Source organism: Phoxinus phoxinus, assembly GCF_949152265.1.
Source record: "Phoxinus phoxinus genome assembly, chromosome: 24".
Taxonomy (NCBI): Eukaryota; Metazoa; Chordata; class Actinopteri; order Cypriniformes; family Leuciscidae; genus Phoxinus; species Phoxinus phoxinus.
Window position 1 is genome coordinate 6,095,709 of NC_136899.1, and position 16,863 is coordinate 6,112,571.

At 38.4% G+C, this 16,863-nt stretch overlaps 1 protein-coding gene across 1 annotated transcript; it reads left to right on the forward strand.

Moving 5' to 3' along the window:
* Window positions 1-1,620: 1,620 nt before the first annotated feature.
* cnn3a (calponin 3, acidic a) lies at window positions 1,621-15,132 on the forward strand. The gene is made up of 7 exons (XM_079602230.1): window positions 1,621-1,932; window positions 11,113-11,234; window positions 12,283-12,349; window positions 12,691-12,828; window positions 12,966-13,082; window positions 13,507-13,653; window positions 13,749-15,132. The coding sequence occupies exons 1-7, from the start codon at window positions 1,876-1,878 to the stop codon at window positions 14,088-14,090; spliced, it is 990 nt and encodes a 329-aa protein (XP_079458356.1). The 5' UTR covers window positions 1,621-1,875; the 3' UTR covers window positions 14,091-15,132.
* The last annotated feature ends 1,731 nt before the right edge of the window (window positions 15,133-16,863 follow it).

Genomic DNA, 16,863 nt, shown 5'->3' on the forward strand with positions numbered 1-16,863 from the left:
TTCATGTTATATGTTTGGCAACACTTCTAAAACTGTCAATACAAGATCTTGACCAAAAATGTATGCACCTCTTGATGGAAATAACATCACAACTTTTATTTCCATCAAGGAGTCCATCAATTTTTGGTCAAGATCTTGATTAATCTTTCAAGCTGATTATTATTAATGTAACTTAGAACTCTATTGAATATGCTTTATACCCCAATGGAGAAAATGATTGGTAAACATGACTGAAAACACTGTTGTGCTCTATTCAGATCTTTGTAATGCCAAAACATAAGATTTTTAGGCAACTGATTAGGTTAAGTACATTTTTGGAGGAGGGATAAAGACCAAATGCCAACAGCAAGAGTGATTTAGTTTAAAAGAAACAAACAGAAAAGACTTTTGTAAAGACTTGAACTTGACTAGACTTGAAATTGACTAACTAATCCAGATTAAGTTTAAAATCCTAATCTTATCTAAAAAAACATGTAACACACTCATGTATGATGCATTCTGTGCGTCTTATCGCCTGGATTTGCAGACAAAAACGTGCCGACTAACCTAGTCATAAATTACAGACTCTTATCAAGAAAGACCTGATTGTTTTCCAAAGGAACTCTTTTATTTCTCATTGACTGACTGGTTACTATTTACATCACAAAACTGCTCTTATCAATATCTTTCCCAGTCGGCCATGCAGAATGTCCCTTCTGTTTCGCTCTTTATTCTACCGGTATGTTGCAATTGATTTCAATTGGCAAAAGTCCTTCAGTGTCTGATAAAATAGATATGTTGTCAGGTAAACCACATGGTGAAACTCCAGGCAGCTATTCTGCTTAATCACAAATATGTAAGTTATTAGAAATATTCACAAATAGAAAGCCACCTTAGAAAAAATTTCTTCATGTTTTCTTTATTTGGCAAAGGTTACGTGACAGCGAAAGATACTGATCTACTTTGACAAACCACCATGATAGTTGTTTTTTTCCCATGTTTTCACTTCAACCTTTCAGACAGAAACAAACCCTGACATTAGAGCCCCGGCCACATCATGCTCTAAATTGGTTATGGTTATTTAAAGCTACTTGATTATACCGAAAATTATAATGCAGAAATTGGATCCATACAGAGCCTGCATGTGTCTGTTGTGCGTTTGATTTCTTTTTATGAATTGTTGTTACTGGCTTTTTTTATATATATCAAAACTGGTTTCTTCCCTTCAGGCATACAATTATAATAACAACCACAAACCACAGTAAGTAGGCTATTATTAATTTTTCACACTTTCAACTAATTATTGGTTTAAACTATTTTTAATTGATATTGAGAAATAATTTTGTACTCATCATTTATGAATTGTATTAATATAGTTTCCGTTTAGTTTAATATATTCATATTTGAATTTACCTCACAAATTGACTTTAGTTAAAAAAAAGTTACAGTAAAATGCTTATCTTGTTATTGCAGTTATCAAACTAGCAACAAAAAGAAAAAAACACGTAAAAAAAGACAAAGAAAGGATTATTACACCATACAGTTGTAGAGATAAGGCACAGTTTTCCAGTAAACAGAAACTCGGTCAATAGTTTTGCCAAGTGATCTATTACTTAGGCCACCAAGAGCCAGAGAAACAATAGACGAGCCTAGGCTTCTGATTGGCTGTAGAGGCGCGTCAGTCACTTCGCTCCACCCCCAAATCCGCGATAGTAGCTGGAAGTTTTTGCGCGAGAGAGTGTCTGTTGTGTAAACTCACTGTGCGCGAGGATTATTCATTCACCCGGAGCACAGAATCATCTGTACTGTGATTTTTACTGCAGCTTTAGGACTTTACTTTTCTCATTCTCTGTTGGCCAGTTCATTGACTTCAGGAGAAAACTCAAAAAGTGAATCATGACTCAGTTTAACAAGGGACCAGCCTACGGGTTATCTGCGGAGGTTAAAAACAAGGTACACTGAACTTTATTTCTTTCTTTTGAATATTAATTTAGCCTATGCATGTATGTAAACATTTTTGGTATGTGTGGTTCAGGTTATCCGTTGTGGTATCTATTATGGGATGGGGAAACTACTGTACCTTTTGAAAGTAGTTTATTGTTTGTGCTTGATACTATTGTTAGTTTGGTTTTAATATGCTTTAGTTTAAATGTATCTTTTTGTTTCTCCAATGTATTATTGATTATGTAAGACTTATGGTCATGAACGTTACGTGGAGATTGAATCCAAGTGATTTTGAATGAAATGGCACATTAATAATACTAAGTAAATAATAATAATCTATTTAAATGTTTAATATGATGTATTGTGTTTAGTATTGAGTTAATTGGATAAAATGGAAAATGTGCTTAGTAAGCACCCAACCCCCCAAAAAAGTTTCTGATTTAAAAAATCATTAAATGCAACAACAGAAAAGAGACATATTATCCTAAATTGATCTTAGATTGCCCAGAGATGAGCTGGTCAGAGGTTATCTCCATGTTTTAAATTTTTAATATGACTGTCATATAAAAAGTTGTTGAGTGAAAACATCCTCATCAAAAGAAGCAGGAGGGTCATTTGGGGAAGACATAATGGAGCACGTTTAATAACCTTGTTTCTAAGTAGTGATTTATTCAGGATATTATCTCTCAAATTAATCAGACAGGATTGTGTATAAAGATGTAAAGCCAGTGAATCGGGGTAAAGATGGACACCCCCATTAAAATTTCTCAAGCATGACATCACCAGTGCTAAAGAGCTATTTTAGACTTAAGTAATCTTAGTTTCAGCTCAACAGGTAAATTAAAGTAAACTATTTTTTGGCAGACAAGTTAATATTTCACCTCTGAAGTGAGTAATCCTGGTAGGTATCTGTCCGTCTTTCATCCAAACCCCTTCGGAAGTAAGCGTTTCATCTTGGAATTTTAAGCATTCCTAAAATGTGACGACGTTGCCGGAACAGCTGTGATGTGTATAATCCCGCTTCATTCAGAAGAGTTCAGTTTATGGCTTTGAACTGTCAAAGTGTGCATTGCGCTAATGACCTCTTCGGCTCAAAGAAACAATGTTGCTTTTTAGCCAGATGCTTAACAAGAAATATTTCACCCAGAAATTTTGTAATGTTATTTCAAACCCTTATGACCTTCTTTCATCAACACAAAGAGAGAAATGCAATAAGGCTGGAGCTTTCGAGTTTCAGAAAGGATGCAAAAACACTATAAAAGTAGTCTGTATAACTTTTGTGCTAGATTTCCAGTCTTCTGAAACTATATCTTTATGTGACAAACAAACAAATATTTAAGTTGTTCTCTGATAATCTTCAAGAATCAAATAATCAAAAAGAACTGATTAATTCACAAATTGCTACTTTTTTCATGAACTTTTATGAAGGTGTCAATCATTTCTTCAGAAGACTGAACACGTATGATACTTTTATGTTGCTTTCTTGCCATTTTGGAGCTCCAATTTCAATTATTATTGTAAAGAGGGGCCAGGATGTTGCTCAAAAATTCACTTTTTGTGTCCCGCCGCTGATAGAAAATCATACAGGTTTGGAAAGACATACGAAAGTAATGAGTAAGTGATGACAGCATTTTCATTTTTGGGTCCTTTATGTGTAAAATGAAAAGCATGTGGCTGAAATTGCAACGTTGATCCTGACTACTTTCTAGTGGAAAGTAGTTCCATTACACCATTTCCCCTCTTAATCCATGACTTATTTTCCATTTTACTTGTCTGGACAATGAAAGGCTACAGGAAAGTGTCCCTTGCATCCTTACAGGTCCTTTTTTTTCTTTTTGAAGTATGCTTTTGAGTTTTATTGCAATAAAGAGCTGTTGATCTTGGCGTGTACTTCTTCATGTGTAATACTAGTAGAATCGACTTGCTGTGCTGACTCCTCAGGCATTTATCAGGCATTTAAAGTATATTCAGCATTCATTATGCTCATTAGGGCTGCATTTATTTGATCAAAATACAGCAAAAACAGTAATATTGTGAAATTTAAAAAGTTTTCTGTTTTAAGCCTATTTTATATTCTGTGATGCAAAACTGAAATCATTGCTCCATTACTTCAGTGTCACATTTTTTTGTAACATATGCATATCTTTACTGTCACTTTAATGCATCATAGTGGCTCATTAATAAACCTGATTGGCATCCACGTTAATGCCCAGATAAATACACTTTTTATAAGCAAACATTTTTATGCTATTCTCATATAATAAATACCTATACTTCAAGCAGTATTAACCTGGAACTACGAGAACGTTCTCAACAATGTTTGTTTCAAACCTTAGGTCATGTGATTTCCGAAGACTTGTTTGTCTCGTTTCTTGAGTTTCATCAGCACTCTTGCTCTGCTGAAAGCCGAGAGCTGTTTTCTGCCTTTGTTTTCCTGCAAGCTGAACTTTGGAAATGTGGGAAGTCGAAGCTCACAGTGAGATTTAAAAATGTTAGTTTCCCAGACAGTACATCATCAGCCTGTAAATGTCAACGAATCACGCCACCTTGTCAAATACACTTATTCCTTAAAATATAACCCACAAATGACATAATAGGAAACGATGTATTACCAATCAAATGAATGACCCTCTGGTTATGTAACAGCAGACACAACGGGTCGTTCATTACGGGCTTGATGCCAAAGCATCATCCTCTGTTTAAATTCAGCACAGTGAAGATATTGTTCAGGCTGGTTTATTTTTACACATGGAAGAGATGTCAGTTAACAACCTATTTTTATTGTGACCATTCGTTTTACATTATATTAATCATATCAGTTGTTTTCCCCCAGGTAGTGGATAGAAGAACAGCCTTTCCTGAATGTGAGGAGCCATTGGCAATGTTCTATAGAAATGTTTTTGATTTTGGTAGCTCTGTGTTTAGTAGTTAGTTTAATACATTGTCTTGAATGTTGCTTCCAAGACTTTTCCGTTGTCAGAACATTAAATATGCAGGAATTCCCCTATCCAATTTTTGGATGGGGTTCAACAGACACCTTGATTCTCTCAGACATGGGAAAACCTTTTCAGACTGTAATAAATTTTAATTATTCTTGGCTCTCACGCTCATCTCATTCTGCATTAGCGTACATGTACGTCTTGCAGTTTTGAAAATACGCCAGTACTGGTCCCACAGCTCAAGCACCGGTGTCCTGGGAGAGGCCGTGGGTCAGATTGGGGAGGTCACGGTGGTTCTCGGGTAAACCAAGACTAGGTTAACCTGACGGCTTTGATCCATCCATCTCCCTCTAATGCCACATTCCATCTTGATCCTCGGCATAAAAACACTTTTACTGCCGTACTGTGACTGCTGATGGGCAGCCGGCCCAGTGAGGGGCCATTACATTCCCCGCAATGTGCTGATCAGCAATATTTTCTAGGATTGCATGAGGCTCTGCAAAGTGTAGCCACAGTGATTTAACCCCGTGTTGCCATTTTAGGAAGACCAGGAAAGTGTGTTTTCCTGAGGCTATTGTTTGGCGTCTGTTGTACAGCAGGATCTTATAACAGTGTAAACATTGAAAAAAAAAATCTTTAAAAAGCCTTGTCTAAGTTTATCAACGTTTATTCAAGGTCTGAAAGCCTTTTAGCCAAAAGTTGTTGTCTTTGCACTCTAAAGCTTTTAACAGCTTTGTGGTTTTTGTGTCATTCTGTGTTTCCACCCATTTATTTTTATGCGCATTTTGGGATATCGCATAAAAAAAACTGCTGGATAGGAAACCCCAAGATGTGCATAAATTGTAAAAATGTGCATAAAAAAAACTTTCGATAAGAAAGCATGCGCATAAACTATGATGGAAACGCATTTACAGGATAACAAGTAATATAATAAAAATTATCATATACATTGGCTTCTCCTACTTTTCTTAGTGATATTTAGCACCAGTTTATCAGGAAGTGATGATTTTGTTCTCTTCGAATCACTGGATGGAAACGGCGCTTTATTCGCATATGTTTTATGCGATTTTCCCAAGTTAAATTCGCAACTTTGAATGGAAACATTAGCTATATTGTGTCATTTTGGTGATGATTAAGTCAAGCATCATTATTATGACTGCTTGGTGTTTAACTCATCCCATGGCACGCATGAATGATACAAAATCATGCGGTTTATTGAGGAGAGGTGTGTTATTAAGGATTAGTTCACTTTTAAAATGAAAATTCTGTCATCTCACCCTTAAGTTGTTTCAAACCTGTATGAATTTCTTTCCTCTGCTGAACACAAAGGAAGATATTTAGAAGAATGTCGGTAACCAGACAGTTTTTGGTTCCCAATGACTGCCATAGTATATTTTTTTCCTACTATGGCAGTCATTGGGAACCAAAAACTGTCTGGTTACTGACATTCTTCTAAATATCTTCCTTTGTGTTCAGCAGAGGAAAGAAATTCATACAGGTTTGAAACAACTTAAGGGTGAGTATATGATGACAGAATTTTCACTTTAAAAGTGAACTAATCCTTTACTTTTCTATGCAATTATACATCAGCAACCACTCAGAACACCCTATAAATTACTCGAAACACCCTAGCAACCAACTTGTAATGCTGGCGTATCTAGAAATGCACTAGCAACCAAGCAATAATTTTCTTCAAAACATCTAGTTAGGAATGGCTCTTTTAACTTAGCCACCTAGCAACCACTGAGAACACCCAGGCAACCACCTAGCAATACGCAAGCAACCAATCCAAACACTCCAGTAGAGCTGCACGATTCTGGATAAATTGAGAATACCGGGTAATTATTTTTTGTTTCAGACCAACACTTTTTTTTTATTTGATATGAATAAATGTTTTTTTCCAATGACTCAAAGTCTTCACTTTGTTTCATTACTGGATGAATCTGCGTTTGTGAACGAATCTCTTGAGTAAATGATTCAATGGCAATCATTTTAATGATTTAATAATTTTAATGATCATTTGTAATTGATACAATGAGGCGCCAAGTTACTTTCAAAAGGTTATTTACTTTGTTCGGTAGACAATTTTGTCCCAGTACTTCTGTGAAAATATGAATATTTGTAACAGAAATAACCATGAAAATACTTTTTCTTATGTACGAGAACTGCTCTCTCTGGCTCAGCGGTAGTGCCAACACTAAATGTTCTGGTGTGATTCTGTCAAAGGTTTAATAGACACTAGAGAATCGTTGTAATTTAAGAATAAGATCGCGTAGGTGTTTGAATCGACATCGCGATCTTTTAACGATTAATCGAGCAGCTCTACACTCGACTTCAGCAATAACCTTGCAATCAGAGCTACCTAGCAATGGCCTAGAATTGTGGTTATTACACACATTTTCTTCATAAAATATAAAAATCTTGTTAGGGTGGGCTCTTTTGATTGAAGCCAGTAAGTAACCCATTATCAACCACCCAAAACACCCTAGAATCTATCTAGCAATCCCCAATCAACCACCAATCTTGCCAGGACTGTGGTTTTCCTGTGGCGGGTTTTGAAAAGCAATCGGGCTGCTTTTGTTACGCAAACCTGGCAACCGCTCAACTATCATCTAGCTATGACCCCTAGCATTGCTAAACGTGAATATTTATTACAGACATTTTTAACACAAAATTAAAAAAACTAGTTACTACTGTATTTCGGGATGAATGTTGTCTGGCATTCTGTGATTTAAACAATTATTTTCAGTTGAATTCACAGGTACTGTATAGTACACTCTTAGAAGAAAAGGTTCTATATAGAACCTTAAAAGGTTCTATAGGCGCTTCGTATTTGGAAACCCTAAAAGGTTCTACACTCTTAGAAAAAAAGGGTTCATTGGGGTTCTATATAGAACCATAGGGTTCTTTACTCAACTCCAAAGAACCTTTTATGCTAAAAAGGTTCTATAATGAAAAGAAAGAACCCTTTCTTGGGTTCTGTATAGAACCTTTTATGGGTTCCAAATACGAAGCGCCTATAGAACCTTAAAAGAACCTTTTCTTCTAAGAGTGAGAGCAAATGATTCTATGTTGTCTGTTCCGCTGGGTATTTCCAGACCGCATGGTTAAATATTGTCTAATACTGGCTGAACTAGTTGCTCACATGCAAATAAGTGGGCATTTATGATTGATTTCAGCACAATACTCAATATTAGTCAGAGAAGTAGGTTAAGCGAATGCATTCCTTTGTTCATACTTTGTTTTTGCAAAGTGAAGTTTGCAGAATTCTGAATCATTCTGTAAACTGAGTTCGATAATAGAAGCTATGCTTATTTTGGAAACAAATAGGATTTAGTTAGAGGATTGTAGATTGTTTCTCTTGTTGCTAAACTATATATTTCTGTGTTTGTATGTGTTGTTAGCCTAAAAAACTCAAGGTGAAAAGGTCACCCCTCCCCTCCTCCGTTGTCATCACTGTTTTATCGATCTCTGAAGGACTGTTTGTCGAATTGATCGTGTTGCATTGAGAGCCCTTTCACTCCCTGACCTTTTTCAGTCAGATGTTTGCTCGGTTTTTGTGCTGTCATCAGTAAGCTCTCAGAATTATGAGTGGGGGAGGAGAGCTAGAGGTCGGACTCCAGCGGGATCAGCCCACAACCATCCAGAATGTTCTTCTACTGCAAATGCCTCCAACATCTCCATCAAGGGTCACTTTTCCACATTTTCTCTCTCTCTCTTTTTTTCCCCTACCACTGGCTGGTTTCCCAGTGGAGTGGAAGGAAGGACAAGACAGGCACATGGTTCTCCAATCTTTCCTCAGTCTCTCTGTGGAGCTCTTCTGTTCTTTTGTCTTTGTCAGTTTTGATTTTCCGATTTATGTCTACTATAAATCATCCCAGTCAATGGTTCATTATATCAGAGATATAACGTTCTTTGTCTCCCACTACATCTGAAATCATCTAGTGCTCTTTTGAACTATTTGAAGCATACCAAAAGTTCTGCAGTTCTTCTAAGATGAGAGACTATGTACGGTTTAGCTTTTTTGTCTGTCATTAGAGAAGAAAAGTTATCTCGGCTGACCTCAAATTGCACAAGTGAACTGCCGCAACACCCCACACACCATTTTTTCCTAGTGGTCTCACATTCTGACTGCTGGGCTTTAGTGTGGGAGGATTATTGATCTTCAGCTTGCTCAGAGACCTTCTATGGAAGTTTATGGGCCCCAAGCTATATCTTAAAATCCCTCAGGAGAAATAAAAATAGGCACAAATGAGACAGTCGTTGGCAAACAGTAAGAGTCTAGAGCTGAAACATTATTGTATCATACTGAAATCACTTTGGTGATTCTGAACACAATTTGAGACATTGTTCACTCTTTTTTATATTGTTGTGATTCTAAATTAGTGTCATATTCAAATACCAAAGTGTTTAAATGGTAGCAAATCAGCATAATAGAATGATTTCTGAAGGATCATGTGACATTGAAGACCGGAGTAATGATGCTGAAAATTCAGCTGTGAATCACAGGAATAAATTACATTTTAAAATGTTTTTCACGTATAAAAACATTATTTTAAATTATTGTAATATTGGTGAGGATAAGAAGCTTTCGAAACCAGTAAAAAAATCTTACCAACCGCAAACTTTTGAACAGAAGTGTAAACAAAGCACATATGTTACCTGACAGAAACAGAATAATTTTGTGCAGTTTGTCCAAAACATAATATTACCATGACCAAAAAATATTGCTGTTGTTGGCACACGTTTCCCTCCACTTCTATGGTCTTGAAATTAGCATAGGACCTAAAACAAAAGCTAAATGCTAAGAGGACTAAGGAAGAGTTTCTGTGTAAAATCTGAAGGGTTAGGACTGTGTTTGTGCTGGAAATAAGGTTTGAGATAGCAGACTGCTTCTTGAAGGACGCGAGGGAAGCTCTTATCATGTTTTGGCTGTATAGTGAGACTCCAGGATCTCCAGGAGCCTCTGTCCAACGCCAACTGCTGAGAATATCTTCTCCACCCTTTTTCCCTTTACTGTATGTCTCTTTGTCCCTCTCTCTCTCATGATCAATCTTGATGGCCACATTTAGCTTTGTCTTTGTACAGTCTGACCCTGAACACTGAACGTGAAATGGAGTCCCTGTAAAAGCCATTTCCTGGAACTTATATTAATAGCTGCTTTAAATGGGTTTAATCTGGCTGTAAGTGTGGAAACTGAAGCATTTAATGCCCTTTTATTTATTAACAGAATAAAACAAACATGTAATCTGTTTTTGAAGATTTGTACTTGAAGCTGAAGTAGTGTTTAGCACTCATGAAGAAGAAAAACATACTTTGAGTGTCTGTATTAATTAAAAGTGCTTGCAAAAGGCATGCTTCACTTTTACTATTACTCATACTTGGGGTTTGCTAAACGTACTAACCCCTACTATTAAACTTTGATGCCTCCAATCATGCAGCTTGTTAATTAGAGGTGTACTATTACTTTTCTAAGACTTACTTTACCGCCTACTGGATCGACAACTAAACATCCATTAAAGGCAACTGAGGCCATATTTATGACCACAGTATCAACAAGGATGGGCTCTTTTGTGCACTAAAAACCCCTCCAAATACCTTGGCAAATGCCATAGGATGCTTTTGCACAAGCAAACAACTCTCATATTACATTCAGGCATTTTGTAAAGATCTAGTTTATTCTGTTGTTAGTCGTAGTTGTCCGTTCTGAGTACATTATTCAATGTCAGCAGGTCAACGGTGGTATTTACAGTCAGAAAAGTCCTGAGAAAGCGAAACGGCCAGAATAGATTCATGCGGCGACTCTTTGTGGGGATTTTATGCTCTGTTGCTGGTGGAATCGCATGACGGTGTTGCATCACATGCTTTAAAAGGCCAACAGTTCTATTCATAAAGGAAAAATACAAAGGAAGCCAGAAAAGAGGTTTTATTGGCAATCTGATTTGATTAAGCTGCATTTGATGATTTTCCATTTGCTCTAATGCAGCTTTTAACAGGCAAAGAGGCGTTTTTTAATGTTTCAAACTGCTGTTTTGGTCCTGTGTCATGTGTTTTGAAGTCAAACACGTTGTGTGCGAGTAGAAGTGTATTGACATTACAGTAGTTGAGATAAGCATGCATGCTGACACATAACTATAGAATCTGAAGTAAGATTATCCTGGACACATAACTATGATAACGCAGAGCCGGTTTGACTCATAACTGACTGATGTGTATTGGCCAACTCACTGATTGGCTTATTTCTCATCAGATCGCACAGAAATATGACCTACAGAAGGAGGAGGAGCTTCGTTTCTGGATCGAGGAGGTGACCGGCATGCCGATCGGAGACAGCTTTCAGAAAGGCCTTAAGGATGGCGTCATACTGTGCGAGTGAGTTGGTAAACATAAACATACTTGGCCATGTGGGCAAGGTTCCCCTGCTGAAATACAAAAAAAAAAAAAACATTTTAAACCAGCCTACGCTAGTTTGCTGGTCTTTGATGTTCTCAGAGTTGGTCAGTTTTTAGAGTGGTTTTGGGCACTTTTCAGCTGGTCAGAATGGGAGGCCACTTGACTTGTCTGACCAGCTAAACCTACTAAACACCGGCTTTGTCAGGCTTGAAGACTATCATAGCATTGCTTGTTTGAATGAGGCATTTATATAGCGCTTTCATATGTAGTACTGTACACCCAAAGTGCTTTACAATCATATAAGGGAATCTCCTCAACCACCACCAGTGTGCAGCATCCACTTGGATGATTCGACGGATGCCACAGTACAATGGTGCCAGTGCGCTCACCACACACCAGCTATAGGTGGAGAGAGGAGAGAGAGTGATAGAGCCAATTCAGTGGATGGGGATTATTAGGAGGCCATGGTTGGCAAGGGCCAATGAGTGGAATGTGGCCAGGGCACCGGGGTTACACCCCTACTCTTTTACGAGAAGTGCCATGGGATTTTTAATGACCACAGAGAGTCAGGACCTCAGTTTTACGTCTCATCCGAAGGACGGTGCTCTTTTGACAGTATAGTGCCCCCGTCACTATACTGGGACGTTAGGACCCACACAGACCACAGGGAGCACCCCCTGCTGGTCTCACTAACACCAGGAGGTCTCCCATCCAGGGTACCAACCAGGCTTAGCTTCAGTGGGCAACCAGTTTTAGGCTACAGGGTGATATAGCTTTTGAGCTTTCCGGCCAGATGTTATGACAGTGGCTCAACCAATGACATGAATTTGGGGTTGGACTATCTGTTTGACTGACCAATGGCAGAAAACTTGTTTGAAACAATCATTATTTTCTTCATTCAATTTGGTGATGCTAGCAGTACTGAAATTACACCCTTGACCTTCAATGTGCCCATAGAAGATGCTTATATATGTGATGGATATGGAAAATTAAATAATTGAAATGATTCTGTTTTTATTCTTTTCAGATTGATAAACAAGCTTCAGCCTGGATCGATAAAGAAAATAAACCATACACAGTTAAACTGGCATAAGGTAAATGTTTTTAGAGACTCTTGAGGTCTTTGTTTTCATCCACATTAGTCCCTTTAAAAAAGTGAGAAGCGCTTTTCTTCCAAAGTGACTTACAATACAGTGTTCAAATAAAATGATTGGCAAATACTAGGAAAGGCAGCTGAGAAAACATGACGCATGAAGAGGAAGCTCCTAACAACTGCAGATAGACCCTATAGTATAAAAGCTCTGAAGAATCTGTAAGAATAAATGGACCCATTCATGCAGTCTTTGATTCATCTCTTAACTCTTTTTATCTGAAAATGAGGTAACCAATAATTTTACTGAGAAACACACCCTTACTGTTACCATTGTTCCCTCAGCTAGAGAACCTTGGGAATTTCATCAAAGCCATCCTAGCCTACGGGGTGAAGCCCAACGACATCTTTGAGGCCAACGACCTCTTCGAAAACGGGAACTTGACGCAAGTCCAGACCACACTTCTCGCTTTGGCCAGTATGGTACGTCTACTAGTCATTCAATTCTGCTAAATTTGAGTCTTGTTGAATATTCGGTAAAACCCAGAAATTGGCATTTTAGACATATTATTGACATTTGATATTTTGCAACTATGAAACGTTTATTTCTTTTTCAACAGGCAAAGACCAAAGGCATGGAAACAAATGTCGACATTGGCGTGAAATATGCAGACAAGCAGCAGAGACATTTTGATGAGGAGAAAATGAAGGCTGGCCAGTGTGTCATCGGACTTCAGGTTATAGGCACTTTTCCTAGAGCTCCCTTAATGTTTCTGGATGAATATCATACATTGTTTTTAAAGGAAGCCTGACCACAGTGTTACCTCATTTGATCTGTGACTGGGCATGAAGGGAAGGCGCATTATGAATGACTTATTCAGTTGATGGTTTTGTCCAAAGCGACTGGAATAACCTCTGGTTAGGCGGCTACTAAAGGCCACAATAGTGATAGATCAAGGATCGCCCATTGTGGCGTTTAAACCTAAAACCCTTTAATTACAAAACCAAATCTAGAATCAAACAGCTAAACAACCAGTATCAGCTGCTTCGGGGAGTAGTTCATAAAGAGTAAGGTTGATTGGAGAGTAACAATGACCATCTAGGATCTTCTACAGGTGATTTTTGAAGCACTTTTTGAAGTGTTTCTGACTTTCATTTTAGATGGGAACCAACAAATGCGCAAGCCAGGCTGGTATGACCGCCTACGGTACCAGGAGACACCTTTACGACCCCAAGACACAGACAGAGAAACCTTACGACCAGACCACTATCAGCTTGCAAATGGGCACCAATAAAGGAGCCAGCCAGGTATACCCAAAGATAGACTTGTACCAACAACACAGCACACAAATAGGTCAAGTTATCGAAAATGACATGTTTTTCTTGTGTCTATCTCTCTCCAGGCTGGTATGTCTGCCCCAGGCACCAGGAGGGACATCTATGACCAGAAGGCAGCTCTGCAACCAGTTGACAACTCCACTATCTCATTGCAAATGGGAACCAATAAGGTGGCCTCTCAGAAGGGTATGAGCGTGTACGGGTTGGGACGGCAGGTTTACGACCCCAAGTATTGCGCCACCCCCACGGAGCCCATGATCCACGCCAATGGCAGCCAGGGCACAGGCACGAATGGCTCAGAAATCAGCGATAGTGACTATCAGGCTGAATATCAGGAGGAGGAGTACCAGGGCGAATACCACGATGAGTACAGAGGGCACTACAACGACCAGGGTATCGACTACTAGAGAACTCTGCTGCGCTGTTAGTCAAAGCAGTATTAACACCAACCATGTATATCAACAGAGCAAGTTTTTTTGCAATGCCTTTTGCTTCTCACAGTTACCCTTCCCCTCCCAGCGCATGTGTTTGGGTAAAATGATCGTGAGTGGTGAGATATAATCTACAATCTGCCATCCTAGAGGTGCGGTCACATTTACCGTAGCTCAAGTGAAATTTTGCGGGTGAAATCCAGTCATTCCAATTGGAGTCCTCTTGAGCAAAAAAGTTCCCCATGCAAATTTCACTCATGTTGAAGCTGCTTGGTTTGAAAGTGAGTTCTGTTTACGCGGTGCTTTATACTTCGCTACGCTATTGACAAGAGACAATGGACCTTTTTTTGCCTGCAAAATTTCCCTGATTTTATCGCTAATGTGACCACACATTAACAATGGTGACACAGATCTTTTATAATTTTTTAAGTGTTTTTTATGAAGTATGGAGAACTGTTAAGAGAATTATCTAGTTTTTGCAGTATGATTCTTTGTTTTATGCCCTATGCCTTGTCTTTTGAGTTTTATTTTGACCTTGCATCACAGAAAATCAGTATCGCTAGTTTTAAAGCTAATCCACCATTGAAATCCCGCTCTTACAGACCGCTATGGACTGAAAGCCTTCCGAAGACATTCCTTCCTTAGTCATTCCATTTAGAATTCCAAATGCCTGGAAATTGTACAAGCTACAAATGTTAGCATTTTAAAGATTAGCTGACTGGACGACCAAAAACTTTTCGCTATTGCTTAGTTTTTTGTGCCATGATTTCGGAAAAAAATCTTTCCCATTGTATTTATTGCCCTGCTTTTCATTATAAACCTTCTGTTATATGGTTCTTTTATGAATAAATTTTATGTTATAAATAAAGTATTGAATGTCGTCAATACTTGGTTCTCCATGTACGGTATGTCTATTATTTTGACCATTATTGCATTTTAATGTTAAAAATAGCAGCTTGATAATCTATAAATCCTAATTGATTTTGGTTTTATCAGGATTAAATAACACATTTTTTCCTAGCAGTCAGAGTTTATGTAAAGCTGAGGTGTGGTTTGTGAAACTGCCCTGATTTTGTTATTTGGTTCTTTGCTCTTGTATCTTTTATGAGGGTGAATTGAAGTGGCACAGAGCCTCAGATGTGCGCTGACTCTGCCCGAATATCACAGCGGAGCCATAAATCTTGTGTTTTTGAGGCTAGCCTCAGAGGCGTTTGGAAGCTGCTCCTTGTGTCGATAGCCCAGAGTTTCTGGAAACGGTTATATAACCACACAAAGTGGTGTAAACCAGAATCTAAAGTAGAGCAAGTCGATGTCTGTGCAGCAATTCGTGGAACTACTGCATTTTGTGCTTGTATGTGTCAAAATCGTACAGATTTTAGTTTTTAAACGAATTACTGGCAACATTTGTTTGTGTCCTGGGGGGAAAAAAATAATTATGCTCTGCGTCTTTGCGTTCTAAACCTTCAATTAAGTGAATGAAATGCTGCACTTGATGACTTTACTGAGTTCAGCCGACGTCTGTGGAGGGATTTGGAACGGGTAGCGCACCACTGAATTGAATTACGCTTCCCATGCCGTGACCTTTCTCCCTTCTTGGTCAACCGAAACATGACGGAATGGTAAAATGGTGTGATGGGGCTCATGATGGAACATTCCAGAAGTATTGGACTAGTTTGAGCTGGATTGACAGGCTCGAATCAAGAGCAGAAGAGGATTTATATGTGCATCAGATAACATGCATTCTGGGTCATTCTGAGATTCCATAGTGATTTGGGCCAATAAGAATTCTCTTCAATACGTAGTTCATTGCTTCAGAAAAGCACTTGTGGTTCTAGTCATAAATGAAGAACTGAGTCTACTAATTTAAGTAACATGTTAGTGCTAAATTTGGGTGTCAGTGAACTCGGTTAAACTGCTATAAGTGGGTCCACATGAGGAGAGGACCATGTAAAAGTATAACCGTGCGTACAGGACAATCGGCTTCATGAGAAAGCAATGGCATTCGCTCAAGTGCTGCCCCCTGCCCCTCCCGACTAAGTTACTCCGGCATAATCAGTGCTTTGTGCTGGCTGTGGAATCCGGGACAAAAACGCAAGACTCAATTATAGAGAAGGTCCGAAAAAGACTGTTACCCCAGCAACCACAGAAAGCCTTTAAAGGCAGACAAGAACTTAACCGGTGCCGCAGCTTTTGTATACTGCGTCACGCTGCTGTTGAGGAGCCGGGGCCAAAACCATGTGCAGACATCACTGTGCCAAAGCTTTAGTTTGTCATGAGTTAGTGGTGTTTGTAAAGGCAAGCATCACTTATTATTATTGCTCAACCAAACCCCTAATATGAAGTCTTAAAGGGTTCACCCAAAAATGAAAATTCTTCCATTAATTACTCACCCTCACCCATAAGACATTCGTTCATCTTCGGAACACAAATTAAGATCTTTTTAATGAAATCTGAGAGCTTGTCTCTCCATTGACAGCCTACGCAACTACCATTTTCAAGCCCTAGAAAGGTAGTAAAGTCATCATTAAATGTTTAAAAGAATATTAATCTCCAACGCGCATTCACGTAACGATGTCTGCTCTCGCGTCAACACAATATGCATGCGTCGTGGTGCTCTTGTGAACGTGCGTTGGAGATTAATATTTTGTAAATAAAGTTTGTTTTATTCTGTAAAATGCTTTTTTTTTTTTGCGCAAAGCACTCTCATCGCTTCATAAAATTGAGGTTAAACGACTGGAGTCACATGAAT